Source organism: Canis lupus, chromosome 8 (genome assembly GCF_003254725.2).
Source record: "Canis lupus dingo isolate Sandy chromosome 8, ASM325472v2, whole genome shotgun sequence".
NCBI lineage: Eukaryota > Metazoa > Chordata > Mammalia > Carnivora > Canidae > Canis > Canis lupus.
Window position 1 is genome coordinate 44,772,682 of NC_064250.1, and position 23,975 is coordinate 44,796,656.

The 23,975-nt window shown below is 33.4% G+C and overlaps 1 protein-coding gene across 16 annotated transcripts in view; it reads left to right on the top strand.

Annotated features, from left to right (window-relative positions):
- Positions 1 to 23,975, top strand: part of PCNX1 (pecanex 1) — a 163,255-nt gene that overhangs the window by 89,655 nt on the left and 49,625 nt on the right. For 11 of the 16 annotated variants that reach the window (XM_035719475.2, XM_035719481.2, XM_049113320.1 and 8 more), the window contains 7 exons: positions 1,240 to 1,457; positions 7,627 to 7,780; positions 10,136 to 10,168; positions 12,885 to 13,056; positions 13,564 to 13,674; positions 16,782 to 16,873; positions 23,760 to 23,869. In XM_035719475.2, the coding sequence (XP_035575368.2) occupies positions 1,240 to 1,457; positions 7,627 to 7,780; positions 10,136 to 10,168; positions 12,885 to 13,056; positions 13,564 to 13,674; positions 16,782 to 16,873; positions 23,760 to 23,869 (890 nt within the window). The remainder of the gene's footprint in view (positions 1 to 1,239; positions 1,458 to 7,626; positions 7,781 to 10,135; positions 10,169 to 12,884; positions 13,057 to 13,563; positions 13,675 to 16,781; positions 16,874 to 23,759; positions 23,870 to 23,975) is intronic. The other 5 variants (XM_049113321.1, XM_049113325.1, XM_049113328.1 and 2 more) reach the window with 1 other exon arrangement.

Sequence of the window (23,975 nt, forward strand, 5' to 3'; positions counted from 1 at the left end):
TGATGATATCACTGTGTAAAATATATACCATGTGAGACATAGTGGGAATATTTTAAAAAGATGACAGTGCTTTTGTCCTCAAGATGTAAATACTGTATTTAGAACAGACAAAATAAATGAAATTCTTATATGGAACACATAAGAGATACATATAAATAAATGTAGTGCCAAAGGGGTTGATTGTTAGTAGCTTCCTGCAGATGATTGGTTGTGAGCTGGGTTTTAAGACCATAGACATGAGTTGGCACAGAATAATGTTTTTCAACATTTGGCAATGTCTGAAAACACTTTTACCTGTCACAGTGGGAATGTTCCGTTACCTAGTGCATCAACAGAAGCCAGGGATACTATAAAATGACCTACAGTGGACAGTACAACCCCAAACAAAGGATTATCTATCTGGCTGAAAACATGTATGTGCCAAGATTGAGAGATCCTGGCATAGAGGATTAGGAAAAAGCTGTTTGGGGAGGTACCTATCAATGCTAAGAGAGAAAATGACTATAGGAAGCAGATTTTCTTTACTATACCCACATATGTGTTTGAAAAATAAAGATTGTCTCTGCTTTTTTACTGGAGTGTATTCCTGGAAACTTCATAGGAAAGCAAAAAATAAGAAAATGATTATTTTTTTGTTTTCTACCGTTGAATGGTGAAATCCTGGCTAGGGCTGTGCTAGATAAGGGAAACTTTAGACTCTTTCAGCAGAAGGGGAAACTGGTGAACTGTTGAGTGGATGAATTAAAGCTAAAAGAAATGTAATGTGGTAACTTCCTGTGTAGCCTCTGAGGAGTAGCCTGCCAAAACAAAAGAAGAAAAGCGGTGTAAGAGGGTCTTGAAAACAACTGTGATAAGAGACTATAGGAAGAAATGGGAGTTGAAGGCACTAGATCCAATTCAGGAGCTTAGACTTAGCATGATAATGAGGTTCAAGCTTAATGAGAAAAGCCATAAATGTGACAGGAAAAGAGAAGCCACTAATGATTCACAGTAAATGATTTTAATGGATTCACAATCATACAGTGTTAAGATTTCAAATACATTTTCCAATACAACTCTTCCAAAAGAACTATTGATTAATTTGCTTTGTTTACTTCCTATTATCACCTTTTGTAGTTTATGATCATAAAATGTCTATAAGGAGTGTAGAGAATTAAGGGAGCTCAGATAATCTGTGAGCTGATTGAATCATGACTTGATGGAAGATATTTTCAGCCTTTCATGCTGACTTTCTTTTAGCTCTCTCTTCCGCAGATTCGATTGAATAGACTATTGACCATCGATACAGATTTATTGGAGCAACAAGACATTGATCTAAGCCCTGACTTGGCAGCTACTTATGGTCCAACAGAAGAAGCTGCTCAAAAGGTTAAACACTATTATCGCTTTTGGATCTTACCCCAGCTATGGATCGGCATTAACTTTGACAGACTCACACTTTTGGCCCTGTTTGATAGGTGAGAATATAGTGTGATATTAAAGATACGCGTAGATTTTGTTTTTAACTTGAAATGTCTCTAACCATTGAGGTTGTTACTTGGTTAACATGTTAGAAAATGTTTTCTGTTTTGGTCCTTTTGAGATAAAATTTAAGTATTTAAGGCTCCCAAACATTTAAAACTTTTTGGTGGCAATTTTAATATGTTTATACAAAAAAATCCTTTTTTTTTTTATCATCGATAAGGATCATGGAACTGTACTTAAAAGCCAGAGAATATGAAGTGTTAATAATCATAAGGTTATAGGTAATATAACTCTAAATATAAAAGGTATTAGAGGAAACTTCTGTTTCCCTATTTTGTAGTACTAGTCTTAATAGTTAACAATATTAGTCCATTAAAACTTGGTGCTTCCTACTGAGAGGAGTAATAAAGATTGTATTTACTCTCCTATCTGAAACAATGAAAAAAAGAGAAAAAAAAATGCATGAAACATTTCAGGACATTGGATATAAACAACAAAGGCATTAATTCCTGAGAGATTGGAAACACATTATAGGAGTCCTACAAGTGCCCCAGCTTACTACTGTAAGAGAGTTCCCAGTTTTCCTTGTTGGCTCCAACACAGGGAGAAGGTACTGAAGTGGAGCCCAGCAGACTTTCTGAGTTGAGGAGATGGAGCTATGAGTCCAGGGAGACCCAGAGCAGATAGGACAGAATATAGGAGAGAGGACTGCTATTCACAGAGAGAACCTCAGAGTTCTGCATTGGGTCTCCACAACTGCTCAGCAGGGTATACTGATCTATAAATGTATGTAAAGAAACTACTTGAGGTCAGAAATAGATGGACAGAAATGGACAAACAGATGTCCTGACACACAGGTACAGGAATAGTGCCTGTTCCCACCTGTCTGATTGAAGAAGTTCATAATTCATGTTTTATGGTGCATTGTATAGAGTAATCAAGAAAGTTTTGCCTTAAAAGTGGGGAGTAATTAGCCCTAACATGCATACTGCTCCAGACCCACCAAACAAATTATAAAAGCAAGACCTAAAATGATCAAACTGTTTCCAAGTAGCCTAACAAAGTTCAAGAAGATTTATAGAAATCTCAAAATTGTTACTTGGCATCCAGTGAAAGGATTCATGATGACATCTAGCCAAAAATGCCAAGAAGCAGTTAAACATGATTTATGAGGAAAATAATGAATCAATTGAAACTAATCTGTAATTGTCACAGATGTTAGAATTAGCTATCAAAGACATTAAAACAAGTACAATTGTACTCCATATGTTAAAAGAAAGTTAAGTAGGAACATGAAAGATGGTTTAATTAATTAGAGAGACAGAGAGTGTGCAAGTAAGAGGAGGGGTAGAGAGAAAGGGGGGAAGCAGACCGCCATCTGAGTAGGGAGCCTGACATGAGGCCTCAGTCTAGGACTCTGAGATCATGACCTGAGCCAAAATCAACAGTTGGATGCTTAACTAACTGAGCCATCCAGGCACTCCGACATGAAAGATATTCTAAAACACCCAAGTCACACTTACTGAGATAGTTCTTTTATAGAGATGAAAACTGCAATGTCTGAGATGAAACAACAGATGGAATTAATGGTAAATTAGACATCACAGAAGAAAATATTAGTGAACTTGAAACCATAGCAATAGAAACTATGTAAAATGAAACAGAGAAAAGAATCCTCTCCCACTCCTATCCCCCGGTGAAAACAATATATAAACAAATGAAAGTAAGCTGTGGGACAACTTCAAGAGACAGGAAGAGAGAAAAAAATTTTGAAGAAATAATGGAAAACTTTTCAAATTTGATGAAAATTCTAAATCTACACAGTCAAGAATGTCCATGAACCCCAAGTACAAGAAGCATGAAGAATAACTACACCAAGGCACATAATTGCTCAAAATCGGTGGTAAAAATCTTAAAAACTGCAAGAGGAAAAAAAGACTTAGTTTGTACAGAGGAACAAGGATAAGTAAGACATTAGATTTATTGCTGGAAATAATGCAAGTAAGAAGAGAGTGGATCAGCATGTTGCAAGTATTGAAAGGGAGAGGTAAAAAACCTGTCAACTTAGAATTCTGTACCCAGAAAAAAATATCTTTTAAAAACCAAGATGGAAAAAGACATTTTCAGACTACAAAAAACTGAGAGAATTTTTCTCAGGCAGATCCTCACTACAAAATATTTTAAAGGGATGTCTTTCAGGCAGAAAGAATAATACAGTGGAAATATGGACCTACCCAAAGGAACAAAGATCACTGGAAATGGTAAGTTAACTACATGGACAAATATATAAGGCTTTTTTCTTGCTAATTAAATCTCTTTAAGAGATAAAAAAAAAGAATAACAATGTATCAGGTGATTTATAACAAATTAAAGTTCATGATAGTAGCATAAGGTTGGCAAGGGGCTTCCAGTACTATAAATTCTTATATTAAGTATGAATTGGTATAACATCACTTGAAGTAAACTGTCATAAAATGTATACTATAATCCTAAACCAACCACTAAAATGAAAGAAAGAGTTATAACTAGGATGTTAAAAAAGGAGATAAAATGGATTCATAAAAATGACTCTGTTAATCTAAAAGAAGGCAGAAAACAAGGGAAAAGAGATCAAGAACAGATCAACAGATAGAAAATGAATGACAAGATAGAAAAAGTCAAAAATTGAATTGGAAAAAAAGCAAGACCCGACTTTGTTGTCTATAAGAAATGCACTTCAAATATAAAGGCAGAAATAGGTTAAAAGTAAAAGGATTGGGAAAGGCATACCATGCTGATACTAATCAAAGTAATGCTGGAGTGGCTGTATTAATGTCAGACACAGTAGATTGATTGATTGATTTATATATTTTATTTATTTATTCATGAGAGACACAGAGAGAGAGAGGTACAGACACAAGCAGAGGGAGAAGCAGGCTCCATTCCATGCAGGGAGCCTGACGTGGGACTTGATCCTGGGTTTCCAGGACCACACCCTGGGCTGAAGGTGGCTCTAAACCGCTGAGCCACTGGAGCTGCCCAACACAATAGATTTTAGAGTCAAGAATATTACCAAGAATAAATAAAGTCACTTTTTGTAATGATAAGGGGTCAGTTAACTCATAGGAGTCAACTATCCTGAATGTTTTTACACTTAAAGCAGAGCTTCAAAATAAAAACTAACAGAAATAGGAAAATAGAAAAATTCACAATTACAGTGGAATTCAGTACCCCTCTCTGAATAATTGATTAGAAAAAATATGTAAAAAAAAAAAAATATGTAGAAGATCAGCAAGGACATTGCAGATTTGAACAATCCTGGCAGCCAACCTAAGTTGACTGAACACTACTCAAAACAACAGACTACACATTCTTTTAAGTGCAGCTGAAACATTAACCAAGATAAACCATATTCTGGACCATAATAACAGAGTTAAATTTTAAGGATTCAAGTCATACATAATGTGTTCTCTAACCATAGTGGAATTAACTATAAGATAAAAACAAAAAGACCCAGGATCCCTGGGTGGCTCAGCAGTTTAGTGCCTGCTCAGGGCGTGATCCTAGAGTCCTGGGATTGAGTCCCACATCGGGCTCCCTGCATGGAGCCTACTTCTCCCTCTGCCTGTGTTTCTGCCTCTCTCTCTCTCTCTCTCTCTCTCTCATGAATAAATAAATAAAATCTTTTAAAAAATTAAAAAAGACTCTTGGGAAATCTCTAAATATTTAATGAAGCTAAATAATACTTCTACATAACTCATGGATCAAAGAAAAACATCAAGAGAGAAATTAAAAAGTATTTTGAACTGAATAAAAATGAACACAACATATCATAATTTTGGTGATACCAGTAACATACTACTCAGGAGAACTTACAGCACTAAATAAGAAGAAAAGTCAGTTCAATGGCTTCACCTTCCACCTTAAGAAACTAGAGAAAGAAGAGCACAGTGAGCCCAAGTAAGCAGAAGAGAGAAAATAGTAAAGGATAAAGCAAACATCTGTGAGGAAACAGAAAAACAAAGAAAAATCAAGGAAACCAAAAGCTTGATTAAATTGATAAACCTTAAAAAAAAAAAAAAAAGATAAGCCTTTAGCCAGTCTAATTAGAGGGAAAAAAAGAGAAAAGATGCAAATTGCCTTTAACAGGAATGAGATAAGATATCACCACAGATTCTACAGGTATTAAATTAATGAAAGTATTATGATCAGTTAAATATAAATAAATTTGACAATGGACAAATTTCTTAAAAGCTAGAAATCATCATAGTTCATCATACATTACCTTAATGGTACTATATTAAATAAATGGGAATTGTGGCTAAACACCTGCCTATAAAGAAAACTCCAGGCCTAAGTGACATCAAAATAATACCCTAAATCAATTAAGTAGAGAAATAATAGTCTTTTCAATAAATGATCCTAGGACCATTGGATTTTGATATGAAAAACGCCTTTTATACTTACATTGCACCATATTATAAAATTATAAAAAGTAACTCAAAATGAATCATAGGTTTAAATGTAAAATCTAGAGCGATAAAATTCCAGATGCCTGGGTGGCTCAGTGGGTTAAGTGTCTGCCTTTAGCTCAGGTCATGATCTCAGGGTCCTTTAGAGCCCCTACTCAGCAAGGAGTCTGCTTCTCTCTTTCCCTCTACCCCTCCCTCCTCCTGTATTCTCTCTTTCCCACACTCTCTCTCTTGCAAATAAGTAAATAAAATTTAAAAAATATAAAACACTAAAATTCCTGGAACAAAACAAAACACGGTAGGAGAAAATTTTTGTGACCTTGGGTTAGGCAAACTTTTGTAGATGACACCAAAAACAATAAATGAACAAGTTGATAAACTGGACTCATCAAAATTAAATACTAGCAAAAGCTGAAGGAGAGCACACCTACAGTGATGGGAACTATAGACAGTATGTAATATAGCAGAACTGCTGAAAGTCATTGGATTTGACAAATCTGCAATTCTATAATTGCTTTGTAAAAATAAATGAAAATACCAGTGTTTATTGATTTGAAAATACTATCAAACTTGTTTTCATCTGAGAGAACTATAAAATGAATTAGTACAGAGATATTTGTGAATTTTTTAGGTCAATTGATGATTATAAATATGGCATTGACTTAATAAGAAACAAGTTAATAAAAAATTTTATGATTATAACAATAATTCTTTATCTTTTCTAGAAAATTTAAATATATATGAAGATTTTAAGATAGGAAAAGGCCAACTATAATTCTTCTACCCAGAGAGAACCATTATTAATACTATCATTTTGATATGTTGTTTTTTTAACCTATATGTGTATGCTTTTAAATAACAACTTGTATCTTTCTATACATACAGTTTTGTGTCGTTTTCTTTGTATAGCAGATATATTGAATATGTTCCCATGTTGGTAAATGTTTTTTTAAAAACCCGGCTTTTTACAAGTATTTAATATTTTATGAATAAAATGAGATAGATTCTTATTTTTCAGTACGACATATAAAAATCATCTTCATTGCTATGTTTAATAGCTGGGTCATCATATTATTTTGCAGTCTCAGTTAAATAAAATATAGAACTATCTCAGCAGCTTTGATAGAGGCAGCATTGATGGTTTTTGCTACTGTCTTCATTTTCAATATATGTAAGTCTATTTTTAAGTAATCTATTAAGTTTTGAGGTTATTTCAGATGATTTCAGAATGCAGAAAATGAAATCACTTGGTATCAAAATTTGGTCACAAACTTTGTCATATAAAATAACTTTTCCATTTTAATTTTCTAGAAACCATATTGAGTTTTTAAAAAATGTTTTCTTTGTATATCTCCTTTTATTTACTATTCAGGTTCCTTAGTTATTTGACAACAGATGTTATAGAAAAGCAGATGTTAAAGAAGAGTAAACTTTTAAAATAGAAATTGAAACTAATATTATTATGTCTTATAATTAGAACTTTACTTACTTACTTTAATTACATGGTTAATCTGCACTTAGGGTTTTGTGTTAACTTTCCATATTACCTAGTTTCTTTTTCAGTATGCTCCAAAACCTTATTCAGAACCAGTACCAAAAAATCATCTCAGCAAGCATAGTATGAACTTCTTCATGATGTCCTCTACTTTTTCACTCTTAATTTCTTATATTGATGATATACTTACTTACTCATAAATTTTTCTGTCTACAGAAATCGTGAGATTCTGGAAAATGTGTTAGCTGTCATCCTGGCTATCCTTGTGGCTTTTTTGGGATCTATTCTTCTCATACAAGGCTTCTTCAGAGATATCTGGGTCTTCCAGTTCTGCCTAGTGATAGCCAGCTGTCAATACTCACTACTTAAGGTACCAGCATCTCTCTTCTTTTCAGACTAGGGAATAATATTTGTGTTACAAGGCAGAGGTTTTGTATCATTCATTGCATTATAGTAATATGTTAATTTTTAGATTTATTTTCCCTGGGTGATTACAGTAGATTGGGTAGGGAGCAAAAGGGACATATAAACTTTAAAAAAAAAAAAAAAGATGTGTAAATGAAGATTCCTAGGAACTATTGGAAGAAAATATTTGGGCATTTGTTTAAAATGAGAATTAACATTCTTGAAATTCATTTAAAAAATATCAACATCAACTATCCTATCCCCATTCTGTAAGATGAAATTTATTCAAATCCATCAGTGGTTAGGTATAATAATGTCAAGACTAGTATATATATATTTTTGGGACACTGAAAGCCAGAAGATTGGTATTCCTTTAATTGGTATACTGTTTATAAACAGTAGCTTGAAAATACCAAATGTTATTAATTTTAAGCTTTCTAAAAATGGAAAAATCAAATACTTAATTTTTCACTTTCCATGCAAAATCGGTGTGGACTGTTAATGTGGATCATTTGCTTTTTTTCTGAGCTAGTAGAAATTCTTGCTTGTATTGGTTATTTGCCCAGTATATGCTAGCATGCAGAACTCTCCCCCATCCTGAAAACAATTTGTTTAGTTCCATTTATACTGTTAACTGTCCTTTATAGATAGACATCCAGCAAAACTACCTGTGCCAACTTCATTTCTTCAAGTCTCATCTACACTTTTTTCTTCATTGCTGTACTGAAGTTGCAGTCTTTGTGGGCTAATAATCTAATTGCCAAATCTGTGTCTTTTTTCATTCTTCATCCTTTTTTGAGTGCTGTATCATTTAGTACCTATGAATACTATCTTCTATTTTTATATTATCCTCATTGTTCATCTGTGACTTTATCCTGCCCTGATGATTATCTTACTTTTCAGATAACTGTAATTTCCTTTGTTGATTCCTCTCTGGTCTTTGGACTACTCCATAGTTTATGAGAATTTTTTAGGGTTTTATTTGGCCCTCTTTTCAGCTTGCTACTCCTTGCCAGTGAAGTTACCCTCTTTTATTACTTTTTTGTTGTTCCTCCTATGTATGAATTATGTCCAGATTTTTTTTTATGTGTCCAGATTTATATCTCAAAGTCTTCATCTTTCTCAAAAGCTTTAGTCCTATCTATCTAACAAGCAGTTTGGCACATTTTAAAAATAGCACATCATCTTCTGATTAATATTTCTCTTTCCCGATTCCTTTGCTTTTGACAGTAGTATACTGACTCAAAATCCTAAAACCTCTCTGTTCCTTACTTCTCGATCCCTAATAACAAGTAATCAGGTCACTTTGATTAAATTTGGTGATTCTCTGTCAAAATTTTTGGCCTCTATTCTTTCTATTTCAACCATTATAATCCATCTCTTTATTGCCTTAAACTATTTAAATTCATTCCTTTGCTTCAGTGTCTCTTGTCCTGTTAACTTTGTCCACTGTTTTCAGGTTAATCTGGTTAGACATAGGAAGATAAAGGATGATTGAAATTTAAAATTTTTTTTAGATTTAAAAAATCTAGTTGACTAGAAGAATAGTAATATGAAGAGAAGTAAGAAAGACTGGTCCAGAAGCTTTTAGAGGCCAGATGTTGGAATCGAAAGAGTTTAGTTTACCTGATCTCATACCCAGCCAAGAACCACATGCCAAACCTAGTGAGCTTGGCCTTTTGTAGAGTTGTAGGGTGGTGATAGATCATTTTAGTGAAATTGTTTGGTATGCTCTTAGAAATGAATTGGAACTTGGGAGAAAAGTCATGATTTGGGAAGTAGCTGCCAAATATGTTTTGAACATTTTTATGGAAAGTTGATAAAATTTCTTACACGGAGACAACTTGATGATTTTGGTGTGAAAATGCAGATAATTTTTAAAAACAAATACTTTTGAATTATTTAGTAAGCTTGGAATTTGTGGGCTGAACTAAAATTCTTCTTATAAACTAACCTATATTTTGTGCATTTCCTGAATTGGAGTGGTATCATATAAGAAAGCTTCTACCTTAACTATACTTATGTGTAGTGACGAGCCAAGGAGTAAGATAGACTAACTACCATATGCCATTTCAGAAATATTAAGCTAGATGCAAATTATTAATTAGTAATAATAAGCTTAAGAGTCAGGAAAGATTTGAGATCTCTTTGATATCATAGTGATTTGGAGTTTCATCTTCTGTTGATATTTCAACAAAATTAATATAGGTTATTTCTTAGCTGTGGAATTTTTACTTGAAATTATTCCAGGCATTTTGAAGGTTGCATATAAAGTTACCAGGATCTCAGTAGTATAATCTATCTTTTGTTTCATTTTTAGAGTGTTCAACCAGATTCTTCTTCTCCCAGACATGTAAGTTGTAATTCCCTAACATTCATCAAAACCTTCTTTTCGTCGTATGTCAGATTGAATTAAGATTTATGTTATTATTTTCTCATTTAACTTTTGATGCTCTACTAGAAAGATAGATGATTTATTAGTGTGAAATAGCATTGTAATTGTAGACTCTAAATCTCAGTTGAAAATGAGCATAATTCATTTTTGGCAACCTTTTTTTAGGAGGAGGTTATCAATTAGGTAGACATGGTTCATATAAACTCATAGTTATTTAATAACTTGTGTTTAATAAATTTTAAAGAATAAATCATCAGTAAGTATTAAAAAATAGAATTTTGAAGTAGGGAGAACTGTATATTATTTTGCTTAGGTAATTGTTAAGAGCAACAATAAAGAGGTAATAAGTTGATCTGGTGTTTAGACCTATGGACACTGAGGAGATTAAAAACTTTATTATTCACTTTGTGACTTTGGAAAAGAATATTAATTACTAAACAGTATTTTTTGTGAAGTGTGATCCAATTTTAGAACTGACCATAAAGTATTTAGCAGAAAGAATGCCAAAGGGCATTCTCTTTAAAATAGTCCAAAAACAGACTCCCAAGAACAGTTTATGATGATGCCTTTTTTCTTGACCATAATTATTATTTTTACCCATACACTGGAATAGTGTAGATGAGCAAAACAGAACAAGAAAGCAAATGATTTCCTTTCAAGTGATTGTTTAATATTTTTTAAGAATGCTTTTGAAGTGTAATGATATATGGCAGCATTGTTTTCAACTTCAAATTTTGACATAATTTGAAATTTAGGGAAAAGTTATAAGGATTATACGAATAATTTTTTTTTCTTTAAGATATTTATTTGAGAGGGAGGGGGAGAGAGACAGCATGTGCATGCACATGGGCAAGTGGAATGAGGGGCAAAGGGAGAAGCAGACCCCGGGATCATGACTTGAGCCAAAGGCAGACGCTTAACCGACTGAGCCACCCAGGTGCTCCTGTGCAAAGAATTCTTGATGCCATCTACCCAGATCCCTGTGTGAACATTTACCATATTTGCCTATTCCTTTATTAGTTTCTCTCCACCACTTCCCCCATCTCTATTCACTCCACACACAGTTTTCTGAGAGTGAATTGTAGACACAGTGCCCCAGGACTTCCATGTATTTTCTTAGAAACAAAGGCATTCCTTTACATGATTAGTTTCAATATAATTATTAAAATCAGGACATTGAACATTGATAGAATACTGTTTTCTAAACTACAGATCTTACTCAGGCATTTCCGTTGACTCAGTTGACAATAGAAAATCCCTGATTTTGCATTTGTTCTTTTTAGCTTCCTTTAATCTGGAGTTCTTTAGTATGTATTTGTCTTTCATGCTTTTGACACTTTCGGTGGGTACCTGCCATTAATTTTGTAGACCATCCCTTAATTTGAGTTTGTCTGATGTGTCCTTTTGATTAGATACAGGACATGCTTTTTTGGAAGGAAAATTATGTAAGTGTTGTGTTCTTTTCAGTGTGTCATACTGGGAAGCACATGATACTAATTTATCCTTTTACTAGTCATATTAACTTTCATCTTTTGGCTAAGGGTAGTATCTGCAGGGTTTTCAGACTCTGCAGTACTAATATTTGGGCTGGATAATTCTTTGTTGAAAATCAGTGGGAGGGAGGAGTGCTGTCCTCTACGTTATAGGATGTCTAGCATTACCTCTGACCTCTACCCACTAGATGCCTGCTGGGAACACACTCCCCAGTTGAGACCACCAGAATGTCTTCAGACATTGCCAAATGTCCTCTAGGGGGCAAAATTACCTCCCAGTCCTTTGAGAACCACTAATTATTGTAATGTGAACTGTTTTTTTCCAATAGTTAATAAATGTCTCATAGCAAAATATTTGAGATTTTATATTATGTCTCCTTGCCCCACAAACTTCCACCTACTTGTTTTCAATAAATCTATTGCTATTACTTGCCTGCATCATTTATCATTTGATGGTTGCCAAATAGTGATTTTCTAATCCCATCATTCCTTACACATTTATCAGTTGACTTTTTACTATAAGGGAGAATTTTTCTTTCTGTGCTTACTTATTTGTATTGCTGTGGATTCATGTTTTATTCAGTGAACTATAATGTTATATTTATTTTGATGGACAAATTGTCCCTGATTTGGCCATTGGAAGCCCACACGCTGCCCTTCCTGTTCTTTTGATTTATCCTTATCAGTCTTTAAGTACTTCCTTCCTTTTCACAGTATGTTCCAGGCTAATCTATACTTTCCCTACCCTAGCCCAAAACCAGCCTTTTCTCTGTGAAGGCCTAGTTTTTTTAGTCAATGTGTTATTTGTAAACTAAAATCTTGATGCTAGTAATGTTTATTACTAGAATGTCATTGCTTCTGGGCCCTCTGAATGGATAAAGCTAAGAAATATATTTGTGTATATACACGTGCACACATATATGTATACACACATCTTATAGCTATCTGTGCATTAAAAATAATAAGTTCATACTGATACGTCTGATTTCAGTCCTGTACCACAGGGTTCATTCTATTCTTCCTTCCTGTATTTGTAATTTCCTTCTGCCACAGTCAGAAACTTTGCTTCCATGTGGATACATTTTGAATCCTTAGAATATAAGCTACCAAAGATCTCAATAGCTAGTTGTAATTCTTAAAATCAACTAACATGACTTTCTTTTTTTAAATATCATTTTCAGGGTCATAATCGTATCATTGCCTACAGTAGACCAGTTTATTTCTGTTTATGTTGTGGTCTTATTTGGCTCTTGGATTATGGTAGCAGAAACCTTACTACAACCAAGTTCAAATTATATGGAATAACTTTCACTAATCCACTGGTGCTTATATCAGCCAGGGATTTAGTTATAGGTGAGTTGTCTTTAAAGTATCTCAGATCTTAACATAAATTTATTTGTATACAAATAGTTCCCTGATAAACAGATCAGTTACATAGTTAAAAATGATTTTAATAGGCTTCCTTTGCTGTTTATTGTAATCCTCTCCATGAGGAACAAAACTATAGGGCTATTACAATGGAAAAAGTTAATGAAAAAGTTCTGTTCTTGAAGCAAATGTTCTTAAAGTTTTCCTTTGATTCTACATCTCAGATAACTATTATATGAAAATGGTTGAAATAATTTTAAAAGCTGTTCTTTATCATTGAAAAATTTATTTAATACCCAAGCAGTCATGTAGAAAGAAACAATTTAAAATGATGTTTTTTAAAAAATTGTTTTAATTTTTGTATTCATATACATTTTGTATTTTTTTAATCATTTATGATCTTAAATGATCTTAAGATCATTTATGATCTTAAAATGAACAAAAGGATGATTGTTATATATGTTTTTAACATGCTTTTCTTTTCTTCTGTAGTGTTTACACTCTGTTTCCCAATAGTATTTTTCATTGGTCTCCTGCCTCAAGTGAATACATTTGTAATGTACCTTTGTGAGCAATTGGATATTCATATCTTTGGTGGTAATGGTGAGTAGTTTCTTTTAAAAATTACAGATTATAGTTTTACAGTTTATTAATAAAGTAACATTAAAATACCTTTCTAATTTTCATTTTAGAATTGAAATTAAAAAGAAAAAGGCATTTATTTAATAATTAAAGACTGAGCAGGAATTAATTTGTAGATAGAACAAAGTAGTCAGATCTGCCACTTTTTTGAAAGATCCAGGAATAATGGAATTACATTATAAGAAGTGATGAAGTACCATTATCTAAAACTAAAAGTTGTAGTGAGTTTAGATGGAATCTGTATAAACTTATGAAATATTTGTGAAAGCCTATCCCAAATAAATTGACTTCTGACACATGACATTATATTTGGATTCTGTACTAGTTTATTTGGTATGTCTCTGATTATGGTTTCAGAGCTCTGTTATTTCTTTAGAATGGAAACGCCAAAACCAGATGCTTTTAGTAAAATATTTTACTAGATAAGATTTTTAGAAGTATCTCTGTGTTTAGAGTAAGATATATGGGTATGGATTGATACACTTAGAAATTTATTCCCCTCTTACATGTATATTTTACTTTGAAAATGAGAAAGACCATACCAGTATTACTCTGAAATGGATAATGGTTTGCAGAACTTGAAAATAATTTTATGGACACTGTGGTTAAAATACATTGTTATATAACTTAACCATTTAAAATTTTACTTGAAAGATGAGTGTACAACTAGAGAAAAAATATGAAAGGGAAAGAATTACTATATAACTTTTGTGATCTGTTTCTCTTCATACTCCACATTTGTAGTCCATATCTTCCAAGCATATGCATTGAAATCATCTCTGTTGATAAAATGTTATTGTAGCTTAAATTTTAAGTAATCTTAATCTCTTTCTATGTTGCTATGAATCTAGGGCATTTTTAGTGTTTGAAAAATTTTTGAAGGGGTATGAATTAGGAGTAAGCTGGTCTTCATAGATTAATGGGTAGAAGACTGTTTGAGTATTTAGGGCATGGAGGGGGCTTCGGGTAGGTAATTTATAATAGTGGGCTTCATCATATTGTCATTTACAAACTTGTGCAAGGTGTTAGTTTTTTAATATTGCCTAAAGAAAATTTTTTTCATGTAGATCTTTTTATGATTACCATATAAAATTACTATTAACAAAAATCTTGTATCCATATTTTAAAAATAAAGGGTAACTATCTTAGCCATCCCCTAGTCCTTATTATTAATAATCCCACTGAATCTATTTTTTTCCACTTATCAGAATAGAATTTAAGAAAATTTTTTATTAAAATATAGTTGATGTTGACATACAATATTATATTAGTTTCAAGTATATGACATAGTGATTCAGTAATTATAAACATTAAAAAAATGCTTACCACTGTAAGTGTAGTTATCACCTGTCACTCCACACAGTTATTACAGTATTATTGACTGTATTCCCTATGCTGTACTTTTCATTCTGTGATTTATTTATTTTATAACTGGAAGTTTGTCTCTTTATCCCTTTCACCTATTTTGCCCATCCCCTCAGTTTGGCAACCACTAATTTGTTACGTGTTCTTGAGTCTCTCTCTGTTTTTGTTTTTTGTTTTGTTTTTTAGATTCCACATGTGAGTGAATCATACAGTATTTGTCTTTTTTTGTCTGACTTACTTCACTTAGAATAATGACCTGTAGGTCCATCCATGTTGTTGTTACAAATGGCAGTATTTCATTCATGTTTGTGGCTAAGTCTTTATCCATTCATCTGTTGAAGGACACTTGTGTTGCTTCCATATCTTGACTCTTGTTAAATAATGCTGCAATAAATATAGTGGTGCATATATCTTTTTGAATTAGCGTTTTCACTCTCTTGGGTAAATAGCCAGAAATGGAGTCACTGGATCATATGGTAGTTCCACTTTTAATTTTTTAAAGAACCTCCATACTGTTTTCCTTAGAGGCTGCACCAATTTATATTCCCATCAACAGTTGCATGAGGGCTCCTTTTTCTCCACATTCTCGCCAGCACTTACTATTTCTTGTCTTTTTGATGCTAGCCACTATGACTAGTATGAGCTGACATTGATTGTGGTTTTGGTTTGCATTTCCCTGATGATTAGTGATGCTGAATGTCTTTCCATGTATCTGTTGGCCAGCTATGTGTCTTCCTTGGAAAAATGTCTATTCAAGTCCTCTGTATGTTTTAATTGGATTATTTATGTGTTTTGCCAATGTTGAGTTGTATGAGGTTTTTTAAAAATATATTTTGGATATTAACCCTTTATCGAACATGTCATTTGCAGATATCTTCTTCCCTTCAGTAGACTGCCTTTTTGTTTTGTTCTTAGATTCCTGCACTCTGCAAAGCTTTTTCAGTTTGATGTAGTCTAATTGTTTATTTTTGCTTTTGTTTCCTCTGCTTGAGGAGACAGATCCTGGGAAAATATTGCTAAGGCCAATGTCCAAGAGATTACTGTTTATGTTTTCTTTTAGAGGTTTTATGGTTTCCTGTCTTATATTTAGATCTTTTACCCATTTTGAACTTATTTTTGTGTATGGTGTAAGAAAGTGGTCTAGTTTCATTCTTTGGTGTGTAGCTGTCCAGTTTTCCCAAAGCCACTTACTGAAGAGATGGGTCTACTTTTTGTTATTAGTAATTAGATCTGTACTTTTTTGTGAGAGTTAATTAACACATGGGAATATAAATGTACTTCTTTGGGTAATACTAGTTCTGTTTACAGAGACTAATATCTTTTGGTGAATACCTAATACATTGCCAGTTGTTTTAAGCCTCCACAAGCTTCATTTCCCCATACTTTTGTAAATAAGAAGATACATTCTTGAAGCATAATATAGGTACGGTTTTTTTCTGCTGTGTATAAACATTTATTACTTATAAGGTGGATATATTTGTCTTGTATCAAAAATTGTGGGTAGTAAACCTTTGTCACTTTAAAATCTTTTGAAAGGATAGGATAATGTAACTGAATTTGACTGAATTTTTAAAAATCAAATGAGTAGATATTTCATTGTAGTCAGTATTACAACATTTTACATACTTTTCAGTGGCCTTTTAAGATGTGTTTTTTCCATAAATGTTTATAAAATGCTAAATTTTTTTCATTTTCTTGTCTAGCCACTACAAGTTTGCTTGCAGCACTTTACAGTTTTATCTGTAGCATTGTGGCAGTAGCCTTACTGTATGGATTGTGTTATGGCGCTTTAAAGGTGAGCAATACATGATAGTACAATTTTATGTTTAAGGCTATTTTTCTATGTGAAGATTGTTTTTAATTGACTAATAATGATGTAAGCCACCTTCCCTCTTTCTCCCTGGGGCCATTGTAGCATTGATTTCCATGATTTTTGTATTTTGAGCATTATTTTCATTCTTGTTTACTTTGAATTTGAAAGCAATTTCATGGTTAACGATTATTAAAAGTAAATCCTTTTTCAGGTAGTAATCATAGGTTAATATTAGAAACAGATTATTAAAACTAGGTTGGTGATAATAACAATATGAAATTAATTTTAGATCTTTAAGAATATATATATGTCTTATTCACATCAAGATTTCTTGAAGCTTCTGAGCACAAGTGCCAAGGACTGCAAGTTAAGATACATTCTAGTCAAAATTAATGCACTGAAATTTAATGTCATTATTGACTTACAAAGATCTGGATGAGCCTTAATTAGCTTCATTTTATTTATTTATTTATCTATTCATTCATTCATTCATTCATTCATTCATGAGAGACACAGAAAGAGAGAGGCAGGGACTTAGGCAGAGGGAGAAGTAGGCTCCTTGCAGGGAGCCTGTTGCAGGACTCGATCCTGGACCCCGGAATCATGCCCTGAGCTGAAGGCAGATGCTCAACCACTGAGCCACCCAGGCATCCCAATTAGCCCTATTTTAAAAAGATTGTCACCAAGTTGTAAACATAAAAATCTTAAATTTCTTGTAAACAATTCTCAACCTCAAGTTTTATTTTTTTTTAATCTTTAATGCAAGACAACCAGAGGATGATAGGGTTGAAAGGACTAAGAAAAGTGATCCATAGCATCCTTTTTTGCATCATTTATACAGTAGCATTTAGGGAATGTTTACTGTGTGCCTGTTACTGTGCTAAACACCATTTCCTGCTTTTAAGTTGCTTGTCTGTTAGATGTGATTAATAAGTCAGTCAACACTTTCAGTAGAGGATGATGAAGGCTATGAAAACAGAGTGGTATAGGCATATAAGTTATCACCTTATTCAGCCAAAAGGAATTAAAGATAATTTTCCAAGGGAGTTCGCTTTTTAACCAATATTTGACAAACAGAAATTAGCTAGTTGAAATAAGGGATGAAGAGCCATGGAGCTCTCAAGAAAATGTGTTGTGTACAGGAAGCAGCAAATAATTTGAAATTGCTGGAGGTTTTTGGGTACATGAGGAAAGATGGCCTTTAGTAAGGCTGGAAACGTAAGCAGTAGCTGGATTATGAAATATCTTACCCTGAACTTACTGGTGTGGAGATGGAAGGCCATCATAATTTTTTTTAAGAGACTATCAGAATATTTTAGGTAAGGTAAAGAAATGATCAGTGTTGCGTTTCAAAAAGATTACTTATAGTCTCTGGTGTGAAAGGAGATTGAAATATAATCAAGAAAGATCAGAAATCGGGTGAGTTGTATTGCAATCTTGAAATTATGAGGGACCAAACTAAAATTAGATTCAGTGAATGTATTTGGAGACTCTATGGATAAAGAGAAAAAAGCCAAAAGAGAGTCCAGCATGACTTCTGGGTAGAGTCTGGCTTGAACAGCTGGTTAGATAGTGATACTAGTGCCTAAGATTGGAGATCTCTGAGTTTAGCGAGGAAGGTGGTTGTTTATAGATGGACACATTAATTTGATGACATCTATGGGGTATTTGAGAGATGCATAGTGGGTAGTTTATGTAGAGAGGTTTGAGATAATGATGAAAAGATTTAGGATTCATCAACTCAGTGAAAATGTAAGTAAAAGACTGCTAACCTGGGTTGACAAGAGGAAATGGATGCAGATAGAACCCTGGAAAATGCTGATATTTAAGTGATGGATAGAACAGAATCTCACAAAGGAAACTTCAGAGGCAGAATTGTCTGAAAAAAGTTTTTATTGAATTTGGCAGTTAACAGGTTATTGGTGACTTCAACAAACCACTTCTTTGATGTTTTTGCGGAGGAAGCTAGATGAATATAAGATTGGGTTTGAGTAAATATTAAGGAAATGTAAGATACTCTTTCTAAAATATAGTTGGATAATGTGTACATAATGGGGGTTGTTTTCAGGTTTTTATTTTTTAAAAGATCTGAGACTTGATTTCATTTCAAGGTGGGGGGTACCCAGTAGAGAGGGAAATACTTGATGGAGCTAAACCAAGGAAAGAATTGGAGGCAGCAAGATCCAAATGCAAACTTCTCCAAGGTGCACTGCCTGTAAACCATCCTACGGTACAGATTTTAGATCTGTGCTTTAAGACATGTTTTGGAAAGTGAATCATTATTTGGAAGTTGGAATCGTAGAAGTTAACAGTGCAATAAGTTTTCTAGACCAGTGTACAATGGGCTATTTAACTCTAATTATCTAGCAGAAGAAGAGCAATTATAAAACTGCCAAAGAATCCTAAAGGTACACAGGAAGATAAATTATTTTCTTCTTTGTTGGTGACGTTTCATTATACTCTTTTAGTTTTACATGTCACCCTTACAGTAAATCTGCAGATTTAGAACATTTTTATATGGTAATGTGGAATGATTTTCAAGACAAGCCATTTGTTTTTTCAAGATTTATTGAAGTATAATCAACAAATAAAATAAGACATTAAAAGTGTATTTGATGATCTGAATCACTGTGAAAGGATTCCCCTCATCAAGTTAATACATTTATTACCTCATATTTATCTTATTTTGTTTTGTTTTGGTGAGAGCATTTAAGTTCTACTCTTAGCAAATTTCGGTTATACAATAGTGTTATCAACCATAGTCATTATGTTATACATTAGATCTTCAGACCTTATTCATCCTTGTAAAATATTTTTAAGTTTATTTAATTTTTAATGACATATAATTGACATGTATCATTAGATTAGTTTCAGATGTACAACATAATTTAATTGTGTGTATTATGAAATAATCACAATAGGTAAATATTGTTCATACAGTTACAAAGCTTTTTTGTGTACATTCTAATGAGAACTTTTAAGATCTTTCTCCTAGCAACTTTCAAATATGCAGTGCTGTCTTATTAAATACTGTTGCCATGGTTTGCATTACATTTTAATGACTTAGTTATCCTATAACCAGAAGTATTTGTACCTTTTGACTTTCACTTATTTCTAACCCCCCCCCCCCCCCCCGCCAGACCTTTACTGAAAGTTTATACTCCTTTACCAACCTTTCCCTATTTCCCCAACCTCCCAGTCTCTGGCAGCTATTTTCTATTCTGTTTCTATGAATTTGACTTTTTCTTTGAAAAAAAAAATTTCACGTATACATAATACCATGAAGTATTTCTCTTCTCTGTCTGGCTTATTTCAGTTAGCTTAATGCCATCCAGTTTCATCCATGTTGTTGCAAATGACAAGATTTCCTTCCTTTTTAAGGTTGAATAATATTCCTGTATGGGTGTGCTATATATATCACATTTGTGTGTGTATGTGTGTGTTTTAATAAAAAGGAAGGTAATATCCCCCCCAAATGGATGTTTCCTTTGTGCTTTTTTTTTTAAACATACCCAATGGCTTGTATATACATAGAATAATCATAGAAGAATATACAAGAAATTTATAACCATAGTTACTTCTGGGCAGTTGGATACATTGGGAGGCATTATTACATACCTTTAGGAATGGATTTTCTTTTTATCTATACAGACTTTTATATTTGTTATTTCTGTTTATATTTGTTATATTTGATTGATTTGTTTTCCTTTTGTTTATTCTTTCATTTTTCCTTGAACTTTTTTAGCTCATTAAAAGCTAAAAATTTTTTTCTAAAACAACTTTAGTGCATCCTAATAATGTGTGTATACTTTCTAGATGCTTTCATATTTTTTTTAAAGATTTTATTTATTCACAAGAGACACACAGAAAGGCAGAGACACAGGCAGGGGGAGAAGCAGGCCCCATGCAGGGAGCCCGATGTGGGACTCGATCCTGGGTCCCCAGGATCACACCCTGGGCTGAAGGTGGCGCTAAACCGTTGAGCCACCTGGGCTGCCTGATGCTTTCATTTTTTTTTTTTTAATTTTTATTTATTTATGATAGTCACACAGAAAGAGAGAGAGAGGCAGAGACATAGGCAGAGGGAGAAGCAGGCTCCATGCACTGGGAGCCCGACGTGGGATTCGATCCCGGGTCTCCAGGATCGCGCCCTGGGCCAAAGGCAGGCGCCAAACCGCTGCGCCACTCAGGGATCCCTTTCATATTTTTTAAGAGATTGCTAGAATTTGGATGTTCAAACCCACTACAGTGGGTAGAACAAACCCATCTTTTAATCTGTCAAAGTCGGTCAACTTCTGTTTTGTTTTTTCATAGTTACTGCAATTTCTCCCACTTCTAACCAGAGTTCATTGAAAAATCACGTGGTTTGGTTTGTTTTGCTATTTGTTTTTCTAGTTAGTGATTCAATAAAGGTTGTAGTTACTATCTATTTAAATATTCATGAATTATATTGAATGTATGAGTATTCTAAATTCTTGATATAAATAAGTGATTTTGAGATCAATTTAAGTATGCTTTTCTTTTGTCTGAGAGCAATAAAAAAGTAGTGTCAAGAATTTGTCAGATGAAAGCAGGAATTTTTAGTTTTCTCCAAACACTTGTTTTGCTTTAGTTGAGGAAGAATTTATATATTTCTTTATATAAGAAATCCATGTATCTTAGACAGTTTGATAAATTTTAACAAATACATATACCTTTATAATACACACCCTTACCAAGATGTAGTTCCATCACCATGAGAAATTTCCCTCATATTCCTTTTAATTCCCCCCCCCCCGCCCCAACTACTTTTACTGTAGACTTGGTGTTCTTGAAATTCATACAAATGGAATCACACCTCTTTTGTAGCTGATATATTTTGTTCAATATAATGTTTTGAGATTCATCCAAATTATTGTGTTCCTTTTTCCTGCAGGAAAATACCCCATTTAGTTTTAAATCATCCCTACTCCCATTATATGTATATGTCAACTTCTCTGTTGCCTTAGAAGTGAACATCTGAGTTGTTTAGAGTTTAAGAATATTATGAATAAAGCTGCAATGAACATACACATGTTTTCATTTTTCTTGGGTAAATCCCTGAAATGGAATTGCCAGTTTTCTAAAGTAGATGTACTGGAAATCTTTTTTATTAGTTTTAATGTTTACTAAAATTGTACATGTATATCTTTCAAAGAATCAGATAATTCTACAATACGTATTGCCAGGAATAACCATCCCCTCTCTATCCCTTCCTTAGAGTTGCCACTTTCAATTCTTTATGTTGATTGTTTTGGTATTTGCCCCCCTATGTCTAAGTAACTAACTTTACGCTTTGTGTATATTGTCAAGTTTTATGCATTATCCATGGACTCTGCTTTATGGAAGCTGTAGGCTAACTTACTTTCACCTCTCACTGCACATCTCGACCACACATGGTCTTCCTTGCCTGTCTCATATACCTGATATGTTTCCCTGATTATCACTGTGCAAATGCTATTCCTACACACAGTTTCTCTTTTATTTCCTTATGTATTTATCTCCCTTTCATTCTCAAACTCCTATATTGCTTAACTTCCTTCTCAGTAAATCCAATCATCAGAAGGTTCAGTTCTTGACTTTATCACTTAACAAATTACTTGAACCCTTTGTGCCTCAGTTTCTCATCTGTAAATTGGGGAGCAGTGGTATATATCTCTAAGGATGGTCATAAGAATTGTTTAGGAAGGGGAACCCAGGAAGGCTCAGCGGTTGAGGGCCTGCCTTTAGCCTAGGGCATGATTCTAGAGTCCTGGGATTGAGTCCCACATCAGGCTCCCTGCATGGAGCCTCCTCCCCCTGCTTGTGTCTCTGCCTCTCTCTCTCTCTCTCTCTCTCTCTCTGTGTGTGTGTGTGTGTCTCTCATGAATAAATAAAATCTTAAAAAAAATTGTTTAGGAAATAGCAAAGATCTAAGAATGGGGCTTAATATATAGTGTTCAATATGATGATAATGATGTTTTGATGTAGCCATTACAGAAAGATCTGTATGTTGTGTGATGTGTAACAATTTTCAAGACTTTATTATTAAATGGGGAAAAAAACCCAAGTACTATAATAAACAACCATTTGGATTCCCACTCCTACCATTCCCGCTTCTTGAGTCCCAGAGAAAGAAGGAATAGTATGCTGTTTACCTCACTGGCCATACTTAAGAATTTTTAACTATTCCTTTTGTCAGTATTATCTACTCTTTACCAGATATCTTGCTAGTAGACTCCAGAAATCTTGCAGTGAGCAGACATGAAATGCGTATCTACATCCACATGTTTGGTTGACTTTAGAAGCTAGCCTTTGCATTATTTATTTTGGGGAATATGGAGTTCATTATTCAAGAGCACTGAATGCCTACTCAGTTTTCTGGAAGATAAAATGGCAGCATATTATGAGCAAAGGTATCAGGATAAAAGCACAGCGATGTCAGCATTCTGTTTTATCTAATGTGTTGTACTATGTGTTGCTTTTTCCCTCCTCTATTATACATAATCAGACGTGTGCACCAAGTTATTTCATTTTTCTAAAGGGAGAATGTAGTTTACCGTAAGCTTAATACCACATGAAATATGAAAGAAATCAAGAGCGACATCTATCCGACGCAAATGTTTCATTCCTAGTGTATAAATAGAGCTTTAGTACCAAAAGAAACCTGAAGATGATCTAGTAAAGTTCTAGTTCATCAGAAAGTAATAAATCTAAATTTATCTAGAAAAGAATACAATTGATAATATGGCTAAAATTTTTTTGTTAAATTTAGTTATCTTCCTCCAAAATACTGACATGAAAGGATAATATAATAGATGATAAAGTAAAAGCATATTGTTCTCTGAAACAGAACATTTTTTTCCAACAGGATTCTTGGGATGGCCAGCATATTCCAGTACTTTTCTCCATTTTTTGTGGTTTATTAGTGGCAATATCCTATCATCTCAGCCGACAAAGCAGTGATCCATCTGTACTTTTGTAAGTGCAATCAATTGTTACTGAATTAAAGAAATTTAAATAAGTTTGGATTTCTTCCAGATTTAACTTAAGATCTGTTTTCCCACCACCTTGTCAAAGTGCTGTT